Here is a 12,729-nt window from a genome sequence, read left to right as displayed (position 1 = left end):
TTAGGTACCAGAAGTTGTTAGAACTTGCTTGTACCTTAGTGTATATCCTCTTGAAAATGTTATCTACTATAAAATGCAATATATATAAATTGATTTTGAACAGCATGGCAAGTTTTTTTGTTTTTTTGTTTTTTTTTTACAGTTTTCATGTTTTTAATTTCCTTTTTGTCTTGAACCTTGGGAGATCAAAAATTTATTTTGAAGTTTGACAAGTTTGTGATGTTGAAATAGATATTAGAAATGATGAAAAGAGATAGGATGGTTGTCCATTTTAATTAATAACTCTTATTACACCTGTAATGGAATTATGTCACATTTAACTCTATTAAGAAGGATGTATTTGATAATCTTCTAAAGGGAAAAAAGTGAGTCATCTAAGGAATTACTGCTATTTCAGTTAAAATTTTACTCATTTTACTTGATATTTTGTTTCTTTTTTTGTGTGTTTAAGAGGCCTTATTTTTTCTAAATGAAGTTTTATATAGAACAGAGGCCCTTGGGGCGTCTGGGTGGTTCAGTCAGTTGGGTGTCTGACTTCGGCTCAGGTCATGATATCACAGCTCGTGAGTTCAAGCCCCGCATCAGGCTCTGTGCTGACAGCTCAGAGCCCGGAGACTGCTTGGGATCCTGCGTCTCCCTCTCTGCCCCTCCCCTGCTCATACTCTGTCTCTCTCTCTCTCTCTCTCTCTCTCTCTCTCTCAAAAGTAAATAAACATTAAAAAAATAAATAAATAAAAAGAACAGAGGCCCTGACTTCTCATTTTGGTATTTCCACAGTACCAAGCATACTACCTAGTATATAGTCAGTGCTCATAATATTTATAAGTTGTATTTTTAAAAAATTAATAGGATAATTTAATAAAGGACATACTAAGTAGTTTGATATTTCAGAATGCTCAGATATCTTTACTCACATTTGGTACAGTGCCTCACATTGTATCAAGCACATCTTTTCCAATAAATACTTGTGTTACTTATTGGTATTGTAAGATTTTGCTCTGAAGAAAGAGTCTTTTGCAATGAGTGCAGTTGGCAGATAAAGCGTAAGTAGTTGTAGTCAGTTCATCTTAATCATATGTACATAGGAAATTGTTTCTTCACTCTTATATCTCCTGAGCTACAAAGGGAATATAGATATATTTGCTTATCTCAGTTCTCCACTGTGCTCTTTAATATACAAGTTTGAAAAATGCTAACAAAGGTATAAGGGTGGACTTGATTCTTTACTATTGAAAAACTGGCAAATGGTTCCCTCATGTGTGTTTTCCTGTTGAAATTTAAATGTGAAGGCACAGGCCTCTAACTTAGATGTGCAGGAGACTCCTCCCCTCCCGCCCTTTGTGGTTCCAATTCTTTATGCAACTTTAAAGGAAATTGGTTCATTGCTTACCTGCTAATGTTGTCAACCTTTTTTCCAGCATATATTTGCAGAATTTGAAAACAAAACAAAAAAATTTAAAAACTTAGGTATTTATTAGGGGACAGTGAAAGTCAAAATTCTTAAAATTTTTTTTAATGTTTATTCTATTTTTTTTTAATGTTTCTTTTTTGAGAGAGAGAGAGAGAGAGAGAAAGAGAGAGAGAGAGAGAGAATGAGCTGGGGAAGGGCAGAGAGAGAGGGAGACAGAATCTGAAGCAAGCACCAGGCTCTGAGCTGTCAGCACAGAGCCCAACATGGGACTCGAACTCATGAACTGTGAGATCATGACCTGAGCTGAAGTCGGAGGCTTAACTGACCGAGCCACCCAGATGCCCCTAAAATGTTTATTCTTAGAGGGGTGGGTGCAGACAGAGAGAGAGAGAGAGAGAGACAGAACCTGAAGCAGGCTCCACGCTTCGAGCTGTCAGCACAGAGCCCAATGCAGGACTTGAACTCATGAACCCCGAGATCATGACCTGAGCTGAAGTCGGACACTTAACTGACCGAGTCACCCAGGTGCCCCTGAAAGTCAAAATTCTTAAGTAATCATAGATGGTTTTGATAATCTTTATACTGTCTCCTAGACCATGAGTTCCCTAATGATGATGTTTCCCATAGATTGAGATAAAGTTTTCAGTCACTCTATGCAAAATAAGAAAAACTAGGTCAATGTAATGCCCGTGTGTGTGTGTGTGTGTGTGTGTTTGCTTCAGTTTGTAGATGTGCTTGTTTTTAAGGACTATTTTTTTAACTTTTAAAAAATTAACTTTTTATCTTAGAATAGTTTCAGATTTACAGAGAAGTTGGAAAGATAATACAAAGAATTTGTATATATTCCCTTCACCCAGTTTCTCTTACTAATATTTTACATTACTAGGTTAAACTTGTTACACTGTGAACTAATATTAATACATTATTATTAAACACTATACTTTATTCAGATGTTAGTTTTTCCACCAGTGTTCTTTCTTCTGCTTCAAAACTCCATCTGGCATAACACATTACATTTAATGATTCCTTGATCCTTCAATAATTTTGTCTTTCTCATAACTTGATTTTTCTCCCTCTTTGCCAGATGCTTCATTTCAAACCTAAAAATATGATTCGCTTACACTAAAAAATACACATATTTTATTTGATTCAGCTGTAATCACTATCCCTACTTCCCCACTCTCTTCTTTACCCCTATTTAATCAATCCATTATAGCCTTTTTAATTTTATTCAAACTGTGTTGATCAAAGTCACCAGTGATTTCCTAATTATTAAATTCGGTGCTCTTTTTTTCAGTTTTCATCTTTCTTTACAGCATATGAAATAATTCTTTTTTGCAACTTCTTCCTGTGTTTCTGCCACACCTCTCCTCTCTTTTCCTTCTCTCTGGTGATCTTTCTCCTTTGCTTATTCCTTTTCTCCCACGTGTATCTTAAATGAGAATTCCATCTCTTGCCCTTTTTCTCTTCTTTCACTGTGCACTCATAACAGGCAGTCTCATACATTCTTTGATTTTAACTATCATCTTTATGCTTGCTGGGTTCCTATCCCAAGTCCAACCCTCTTTCCTAACATCTAAACAAAAATATCCAGTTGCTTTCTAAATATCTATGCTGGGTGTCCCACATTGAAATGAGAAAATAATTGTAGTTTGATCTTAAATATGTGAGTGGAAATAGGAAATTAGGTGATATGTAAGGTAAATAAGACCTAAATCACTGAAGTTTTATCAACTCCAGGTGGGCAGGGATTAAGTCATCTATTTCTTTATATCACCACTAGTCCTTAGCTTATTACAAAGCATGTAGAAAGTACTCAGTAAATACTCTTTGATTGATTGCTAAAGGAAATTCTTTTCATTACATGTAGAAGTCAAGAACTGTAGATCAGCAGTACAATTTTAATAGTCATTGTGCAGTGTAAACGAACTACTTGCTTCCTGGAAGAAGTGAAAATAGTCTTCTGTGTCTTTTAAAAATACATTTTTAGAATTATGTCAGTTTGACCCAGTGTTGCTAAATAATAATTTTTCTGCTTGAGGTTTAATTTTCAATTTTTTGTACCAGTAGTTTAGGATTTGCTGGGTCCTATTTGTTTAACCTTGTACATATATGTTTTATTTTCTTCCGAAGCATGTTTTTTAGGTTCCCAGTGCATAAAATTTATAAGACAATTATCATTTTTCCACCCTGCTGTTTTCTACTTTTTGTTTCAGTTCTTGTCTAAATAACTAAATAGGATTCACTCAGCGTGTCTGTTCTTTAATTTCAATATATTTTTATGTTGTTTTTATAATTTTTTACCTAATACATTAGCTTGTTTAAATCTATACTTGAAAATATTTGTTGTGGTTTCCTGGTTTGAATACTGGCAGTACTGCTTATGGTAAAAGCAGCAACTTCTTCCTTGAGGGATTCTGTTATAGACCCAAGACAGTGAGTATTTGTAACTTATATTTTGGTCTTCCAGGTATCTAGTTGCTTTTCAACCCTGTCAGACCCTAACAAATATTTTATGAATGCTACATCCCTTCTTATCCAGTGATAAAATTTAAATCTGTAACCTGCCTACACTAATAACTTCTTTAAAAAATCAACATCAAGGGGCGCCTGGGTGGCTCAGTCGGTTGAGCGTCCGACTTCGGCTCAGGTCACGATCTCGCGGTGTGTGAGTTCGAGCCCCACGTCGGGCTCTGTGCTGACTGCTCAGAGCCTGGAACCTGTTTCAGATTCTGTGTCTCCCTCTCTCTCTGACCCTCCCCCGTTCATGCTCTGTCTCTCTCTGTCTCAGACATGAATAAATGTTAAAAAAAAAAAAAATTTTAAAAATCAACATCAAAACTGAAGTTGTTACATGAAGAATAGAGAAATACAGTTATATTAAGTAATTTCTATTTCAGAAGGTAAGTGTGCAGTCATAACTTCAGTAGACATAAAGATCAGATATTATAATCATTGTGAATCCATGGCCACTAATGCAGACTGCTGAAAGTATAGTGTATACTTCCAAGGCATACCTTGGAAATATTGTGGGTTCAGTTCCAGAGCGCTGCATGCAATAAAGTGAGTAACACAACAAAGCAAGTCAAATGAATTTTTTGATTTCCTAGGGCATATAAAATTTATGTTTACACTATATTAAATGTGCAACATTATTATGTCTAAAAAAGCAATGTACATACCTCAGTTTAAAAACACTTTATTGCTAAAAAATGCTAACCATAATGTCAGCTTTCAGCAAGTCATAATCTTTTCCTGGTGGAGGGTCTTGCCTGGATATTGATGGCTGCTTACTGATCAGGGTGATGGTTACTAAAAGTTAGGGTGGCTGTGCCAGTTTCTTAAAATAAGGCATCAATGAACTTTGCTCCATCAGTTGACTCTTTCTTTCATGAAGGTATAGTTTCTCTGTAGCACGTGATACTGCTTGATGACATTTTACTCATACTAAAACTTCTTTCAAAATTGGAGTCAATCCTCTCAAACTCTGCCACTGCTTTATCAACTACGTTTATGTAATAGTCTAAATCTTTTATTGTCATTTCAACAGTCTCCATAGTATCTTCACTAGGAGTAGATTCTCTTTCAAGAAACCACTTTCTTTGTTCATCCATAAGAAGCAACTCCTCATCCATTAGAGTTTTATCATAAGATTGCAGCAATCCAGCCACATCTTCAGGCTTCACTTTCTAATTTAATTCTATCTAGTTTTCTTGCTATTTCCACCTCGTCTGCAGTTGTTTTCTCCACTGAAATCTTAAACCCCTCAAAATCATCCAGGAGTGTTGGAATCAATGTCTTCCAAACTCCTGCAAATACTGAGATTTTGACCTCTTCCCATGGATCACAGATGTTCTTAATGGTATCCAGAATAGTGAATTCTTTCCAGAAGGTTTTCAGTTTACTTTTCTCAGATGCATCAGAGGAATCCCTCTCTATGGCAGCAATAGCTTTATGAAAAGTTTTTTTTTTTTTCTCACTGATTCAAGTTTTTATTTAAATTTTAGTTAACATATGGTAAAATTGGTTTCAGGTGTAGAATTTAGTGATTCATCACTTACATATAACACCAAGTGCTCATCACGACAAGCACCCTCCTTAATGCCCACCACCCATTTAGCCCATCCCCTGCCCACCTCTCTCCATCAACCCTATTTGTTCTCTATAGTTAAGAGTCTCTTATGGTTTGTTTCCCTGTCTGTCTCTTTTTCCCCCTTCCCTATGTTCATCCACTTTGTTTCTTAAATTCCACATATGAGTGAAATCATATGGTATTTGTCTTTCTGTGATTTATTTTGCTTAGCATAATACACTCTAACTCCATCCATGCCATTGCAATAGCACAATTTCATTCTTTTTGATGGCTGAGTAATCCTCTGTTGTATATATATACCACATCTTCTTTATCCACTCATCAATTGAAGCACTCTTTCGTAGTTTGGTTGTTTGTTGATGGTGCTGCTATAAACACCGGGGTGCATGTGCTGCATTGAATCAGTAGTTTTGTATCCTTTGGGTAAATACCTCATAGTGCAATTGCTAGGTCATAGAGTAGTTACACTTTTTAACTTTTTGAGGAATGTCCATACTGTTTTCTAGAGTAGCTATACCAGTTGCATTCCTACCAACAGTGTAATAGCATTCCCCTTTTTCCACATCGTCACCAATATATGTTGTTTCCTGTGTTGTTAATTTTAGCTATTCTGACAGGTGTGAGGTGGTATATCATTGTGGTTTTGATTTGTATTTCCCTGATGATGAGTCATGTTGAGCATCTTTTCATGTGTCTGTTGGCCATCTGGATGTCTTCTTTGGAAAAATGTCTATTCGTGTCTTCTGCCCATTTCTTAACTGGATTATTTATTTTGGGAGTGGTGAGTTTGAGAAGTTCTTTATGGATACTAACCCTTTATAAGATACATCACTTGCAAATATCATCTCCCATTCCAAAGATTGTCTTTTAGTTTTGTTGATTGTTTGCTGTACAGAAGCTTTTTATCCTGATCAAGTCCCAGGGTTCATTTTTGCTTTTGTTTCCCTTGCCTCTAATGACATGTCTAGAAAGAAGTTGCTATGGCCAATATCAAAGAGGTTGTTGCTTGTGTTCTCCTCTAGGATTTTGATGGTTTTCTGTTTCACATTTAGGTCTTGAATCCATTTGGAATTTTTTTTGTGTGTGTATGGTGTAAGAAAGTGGTCCAGTTTCATTCTTCTGCATGTTGCTGTCTAGTTTTCCCAACAGCATTTGTCTTGAAGGTCAAAATTACTCCTTTATCTGTGGGCTACAGAACGGATGTTGTGTTAGCAGACATGAAAATAACATTAATCTTGTTGTACATCTCCATCAGAGCTCTAGTTGCATTGTCAATAAGCAGCAGTATTTTAAAAGAAAGCTTTTTGTCTGAACAGTAAAGTTTCAACAGTGGGCTTTAAAAAAATTCAATAAACCATTTTTGTAAACAGATGTGCCATCATCCAGGCCTTGTTTTATTTCTAGAGCACAGGCAGAGTAGATTTAGCATAATTCTTAAAGGACTTAGGATTTTTGGAATGGTAAATTAGCATATTGGCTTCAACTTAAAGTGGCTACAGCTGCATTAGCCCCCTACTAACAAGGGAGTCAGCCTGTCCTTTGAAACTTTGAAGCCAGGTATTGACTTCTCCTCTCTAGCTATGAAAGTCCTAGGTGGCATTTTCTTCTAATACAAGACTGTTTAGTCTATATGGAAAATCTGTTGTTTAGTGTGGCCACCATGATTAATTATCCTAGCTCTGTCTTCTGGATAATTTGCTGCAGCTTCTACATCAGTACTTGCTGCTTCATCTTGAACACTTGTGTTATGGAGGTGGCTTTTTTCCCCCTAAACCTCATGAACCAATCTGCTCTAGGTTCAGACTATTCTTTTGCAGCTTCCTTTCCTCTCAGTCTTCATGGATTAAAGAGGGTGAGGGCCTTGTTCTGGCTAAGGCTTTGGTTGAAGGGAATGTTATTAAAACTGGTTTGATTTTCTGTCTAAGCCATTCTAAAACTTTCTCCATGTAAGAAATAAGGCTGTTTTGTTTTCTTATCATTGGTGTGTTCACTGGAGCAACACTTTTAATTTCCTTCAAGAAAAAAGGAAAAAAAATTTTTTTTCATTCACAGCTTGAATAACTGGTACAAGAGGCCTAGCTTTTGGCCCATATCAGCTTTTGACATGCCCTCACTAAGCTTAATCATTTCTAGATTTGATTTAAAGTAAGAGACACGTGACCCTTTCTTTCACTTGAACACTTAGAGGTCCTTGTGGGCTTATTAATTTCAATATTGTTGTGTCTCAGGGAATAGGGAGGCCTAAGGAGAGAAAGAGATGGGGAATGAATCAGAGCACACATAGCATTTATTGATGAAGTTCGCCATCTTTAGGTAGAGTTCATGGTGCCCCGTAAAATTACACTAGTAACATCAAAGATCACTGATCACAGATCATTATAACAAATACAACAATAATGAAGATGTGTGAAATAGTGCAAGAATTACCAAAATGTGACACAGAGATGTGAAGTAAGCAAGTGCTGTTGGAAGAAGGGTACCAACAGACTTGTTGACACAGGGTTGCCACAAACTCCATTTGTGAAGAACACAGTATCTACAAAATGCAATAAAATAGGTATGCCTGTATTGGTGACTCAAATTCAAGTGACATTTCCTTTGGTGATGTAATTTCCTGAAACAGTGAACCAACTGTTTACAAAGTTCTGACAAATCAAACTATTATCTTCCTTCAGTATATGTGGTAGTTGCATTCTTGAAAAATTAATAAATCCATGCAAGATATTTTGTAAATAGAGATTCATATTATTCTAAAGAGATTTTCTATCAGTGCAGATATCAGGCAGGGCATTTGAAAGTTGTCTCACGGGACATTCCTTTGTTGGCAGGATTCTCTAATGCGCTGTAGAATGTCTGATATCTCTGCCCCACCCACCCATCCGTCCATCTACCTACTAATTGTCAGTAGACCCTCCCCCAATCATTGTGAAAATCAATACCAATACTTAGTTCTGAAATGCTTCCTAGAAGTCTTCCTTCCTTTTCTTAGGCTCGTTCCCCAAGAGGAGTTTTGACTTTGAGTCATATAATCTTTTAGCTGTAATAGAGAGCTACTACATATAGTTCTTTGAGTAAGAATAAGAAGCACACTTAAACAGTCAATCAGAAAAAAATAGATGAGTAGAAAAGTATATGGTCATTCAGAAACATTATTTCAGTAACAGTATTATTTTGGTTGATTTACTAAATGTTAATGCTTGGTATTACATTGTATCTATCTGATAACAGGGACAGCATATGCTTTCATTCTGTGTAAGAGCAAGAGTGTTACAGATTTTGAGCAATATTAAAATTTTTTGTAATTATGGCAACTGAAAGGTAAATTATCTAGATTAAGGAAAGTGGGACCGGTGTGGGACTGGTAGGGGACCGGTAGGAAGTACAGGATTGTTGGGTTTTCTTATTGTTGCTTCTGCTCTTGTTGTTTATTTGGTAGCAGTTTCTTGGTTCTGGCATTCCTGAAATCAGGTTTCTATAAATAAAATTAATGAGGCAATTGTGTATCTTTCTTCCACCCTACTTTTTTTTCCTACTTTTTGTGTCAGTTTTTGCCAAAGTAACTAAATAGGATTCACCCTCTGTCTCTGTCCTTTGACTTGAAGATGCTTTTTCATGCTATTATTTAGAATTTTGTGGTTGTGTCTTTGTTCTTGGTATTTTTAAATATTAAACCTTGTATATACTGTGTAAAAGATATGGTTTTTGATTGACTACATGTCTCTAGCCTTTCTCAGAGTTGTAATCCATTGCTTCTGTTATTCTAATTAGGACCTACAAAACCATCTTCATTGCCATTGCTGTGTACGATTGTGAGGGGAGAAGGTAAAGGTTCAGAAGTATTTGAAAAACTGGGTAGAAATTTTTTACTTAGTTACCTCTAATTTGGATACCACAGTTAGAAGATTTACCAGTTTCACTTCTTGTCCAGCCAGTGTTCAACCTGATAGGCAGAACAATAGCAAATAAATAAATAAATAAATAAATAAATAAATAAATTTTTTTAAAAAAATCAAATTTAGCGTTCTTTGTGATTTTTAAATTTGATCTAAACTAAAACAGCCTCGCACATTTATTTTTTTATCATAAATATCTCTGTTGCCATACATGGAAAACACCAACGTGACAAACAAAAGAAATTAAATATTATGGTTGAATTGTGATCGAATAGGGCTCTTCTAATCCAGAAAACCCATGGGAAATTTTCAAATGGCTAAAATTGATATTTTTAATTGTGGTAAAATATATGTAACATAAAATTTACCATTTTAACCATTTTCAAGTTTACTGTTCTGTGGCATTAAGTACATTCACATTGTTGTGCATATCACCACCGTCCATCTCCTGAACTTTTTCATCTTCCAAAACTGAAACTTTGTACCCATTAAACACAAACTCCCTGTTCCCCTGTTCACTAAACATCTGGCAAACTGAATTTGACTATCTCTTACATAAAGAATCATACAGCATTTGTTCTTGGCATAATGTCTTCCAGGTATATCCACATTGTAGCATGTGTCCGAATTTCCTTTTTTAAGGCTGAGTAATAGCTCATTGTGTGTATATACCATATTTTGCTTATCCATTCATCTGTCGATGAACATTTGTGTTGCTTCCACCTTTTGGCTATTGTGAATAATACTCGTATTATTCAATATATCTGTGTACAAATATCTGTTCAAGTCTCTGCTTTTACATTTTTTGTATGTACCCAGAGGTGGAATTGATGGATCATATGATCATTGTGTTTACTTCTTTTGAAGAGCCTCCATAATATTTCCACAGAGGCTGTACCACTTTACATTTCCACTGGCAGTATACAAGGATTCCAATTTCTCCATATCCTTGTCAATACTAATTATTTTGTTTTGGTTTGTTTTGATAGTAGCCATCCCAGTAGGTGGCTAAGTGGTACCTCATGGTTTTGATTTGCATATCCCTAATAGAACTTGGTTTCTTTGACATCCAGAAATGAACCCCAACCAACTGTAAAGTTATAATAAATGGTTTTGATAATAAGATAAATCTAAGAACAGCAGAATGAAAAGCTTCTTATTAGCCTCTCTTTCATTAGTAACGATGGGTTTCACTCTACAGGATCACTTTTAAAGTTTTTCCTTTTTCTTTTAAATATCATTGAATTTAAATTCAATTTGGTAGAAAAGTTATTGTTAAAAATATTTAAAAACTAAACTTAGAACCTCAAAACTACAGAATTTATTGTATCCAGTAAATTATTCATTAATTTCAGTAATTATTCATTAAATAATTAGCACATATTATCTTTAAGGATCTTGTAGTCTGGGGACACCTGGGTGGCTCAGTTAATTAAGCATCTGACTTTTGATTTTGGCTCAGGTCATGATCTCACTGGTTCCTGAGTTTAAGCCCCACATCGGGCTCCATGCTGACAGTGCAGAGCCTGCTTGGGATTCTCTCTCTCCCCCTCCCCTGCTTGCACAATCTTTCTCTCAAAATAAATAAATAAGCTTAAAAAAAAAATCTTACAGTCTGGAGGGGGAGCTGGATATACAGCCAAGTAATTACTAATCTGTGTAATAAAATCTATAATGAGAGTATATAAAAGGTTTGTTGGGCATAATAACAAATGCCTTCCTTTGTTTCTGGGGAAAAAGAAGTGTCAGGGAAAGCTCCATTGAGAAGGAACCTCTTAAGCTGAAACTTGAAGGATGAAGAGGCTTTTGCTGGAGGTAAATGTTGGCACAGAAAAATCAAGTTTGGGAAGTAATATAATCTATCAGAGATGAGCTTCCTGTAATGAAGCATTGACAGATGATTTAAGAATTTTGGAGTCAAAGGTCACTCTAAATTTTATATCCTGTAGTTAGTCAGTCCTAACCTACCCCTGCATTTAAGCCAACTTCCTGGAAGCCCAGACTGGTTTGATAGATGGAGAACAACCTTAAGTCCTAAAATGAAAATTATGTAACAGGAAACAAAAATGTTTAATTATTGTGTTTGTTTACATCACAAGTATTTTAAGTTATTCTCTATCACCTTCCATTGTTAACAGTGTAAAATTATCTTGCCCTTACAGTACCTTCATATAGGTATATTTTATTTAAAGTCTATGTCCAGGAAATAATAATTCACAATTAAGTTTATAGATTTGGTAAAATACACTAAATCATTCTTCCCCAGAATCATCATATTTTTACTAGGCCATTTTCATGTGCCTGTGTACATTGGAGGATACAGCCAACAAAAAATTACTTTTTGTCATATAAAGCATGTGATTAAAGCTTTTGTTCATTTATTTTAATAACAGTGGTATTGCAGTGTTGACTCTGCAGCTTTTTGGGTTTTTTGGTGTATGGTTTGTCTTGAAGCTTTTTCTTTATATTTTAGAGGGAATAGATCACATATAAGAATAAGAAGCACAGATTTACTTTGATCACTGTGAACTCTAAGGATGATATTTTCTTAGTTATTGTAAAGAAGTGTAACAGTTTTAATTATAGGACTACAGTTTTAGCCATTGTTAGCATTTTATTTGTAATATTTGTAATTTTCCTAAAATCTTTGGGATTTTAAGATTACGGAGAGGCTGGTATATTTGGTATGAAAATGTAAAACGTAGTGATTCATTTCCAAGTACTGCTGTGTGCCAGAGACCAACTTCTAAAAATTATAAAGCTATTTAGTGGTTTGGTTTCCCTAGATCGCATCAGTTTTTGGTTATAAAAGGAATCTCTTTCAAACCATTCCTATGTGTTGTCAGTTTGTTCCCAAGATGCCATCATGAGATTTTTTCTACCTTACCTGCTTTTTCTTTTTAAATACCTATGAATTTAACGTATGCTCACAAATCCAGACTGAAAAGAGGTTTTAAATTTCATACTTTTATAGAATATGAGAGTTTTTTATTTTTAAATTATTTACAGTTGTGTGTTTCCAAAGCTTGTATCCTACTTTTCAGCAGGAATTAAAATAAAATTAGGGTGGCTAGAATAGTATTAATCTATCTAAATTCCTTTCCCTAGGGCAAGGTGAATCAGGAAAAAGGAGCAGGCTAGCATCAAGGGGTTGAAGGTGTGAATGGGTAGTCTGAGATGACAGCAGAATATGTGATGTGTGCCATCCTTGGCATGTAGCCTTGACCAAGTGATTAGGAAGTTCAGACTGTATTTCTTTCTTAGTGCCATGACTTGCTATTAATGCTTGCTAGAAAAGTGTGAAACTGTACTTGAACTTCACACTAACAGTA

The 12,729-nt window shown here is 35.3% G+C and overlaps 1 protein-coding gene across 6 annotated transcripts in view; it reads left to right on the top strand.

Annotated features, from left to right (window-relative positions):
- ATP11B (ATPase phospholipid transporting 11B (putative)) overlaps nt 1–12,729 on the top strand; it is a 128,110-nt gene that overhangs the window by 13,220 nt on the left and 102,161 nt on the right. Inside the window, exon 1 of one of the 6 annotated variants that reach the window (XM_049628520.1) lies at nt 9,529–11,212. The exons of the other annotated variants lie outside the window; for them this stretch is intronic. Within the exon in view, the coding sequence (XP_049484477.1) occupies nt 11,192–11,212 (21 nt within the window). The 5' untranslated portion in view covers nt 9,529–11,191. Of the gene's footprint in view, nt 1–9,528; nt 11,213–12,729 lie in introns of those variants that run through there. 6 annotated transcript variants of the gene reach the window in all.

This window comes from Panthera uncia, chromosome C2, assembly GCF_023721935.1.
Source record: "Panthera uncia isolate 11264 chromosome C2, Puncia_PCG_1.0, whole genome shotgun sequence".
Lineage (NCBI taxonomy): Eukaryota > Metazoa > Chordata > Mammalia > Carnivora > Felidae > Panthera > Panthera uncia.
This window is presented reverse-complemented; position numbering and strand designations above follow the sequence as displayed.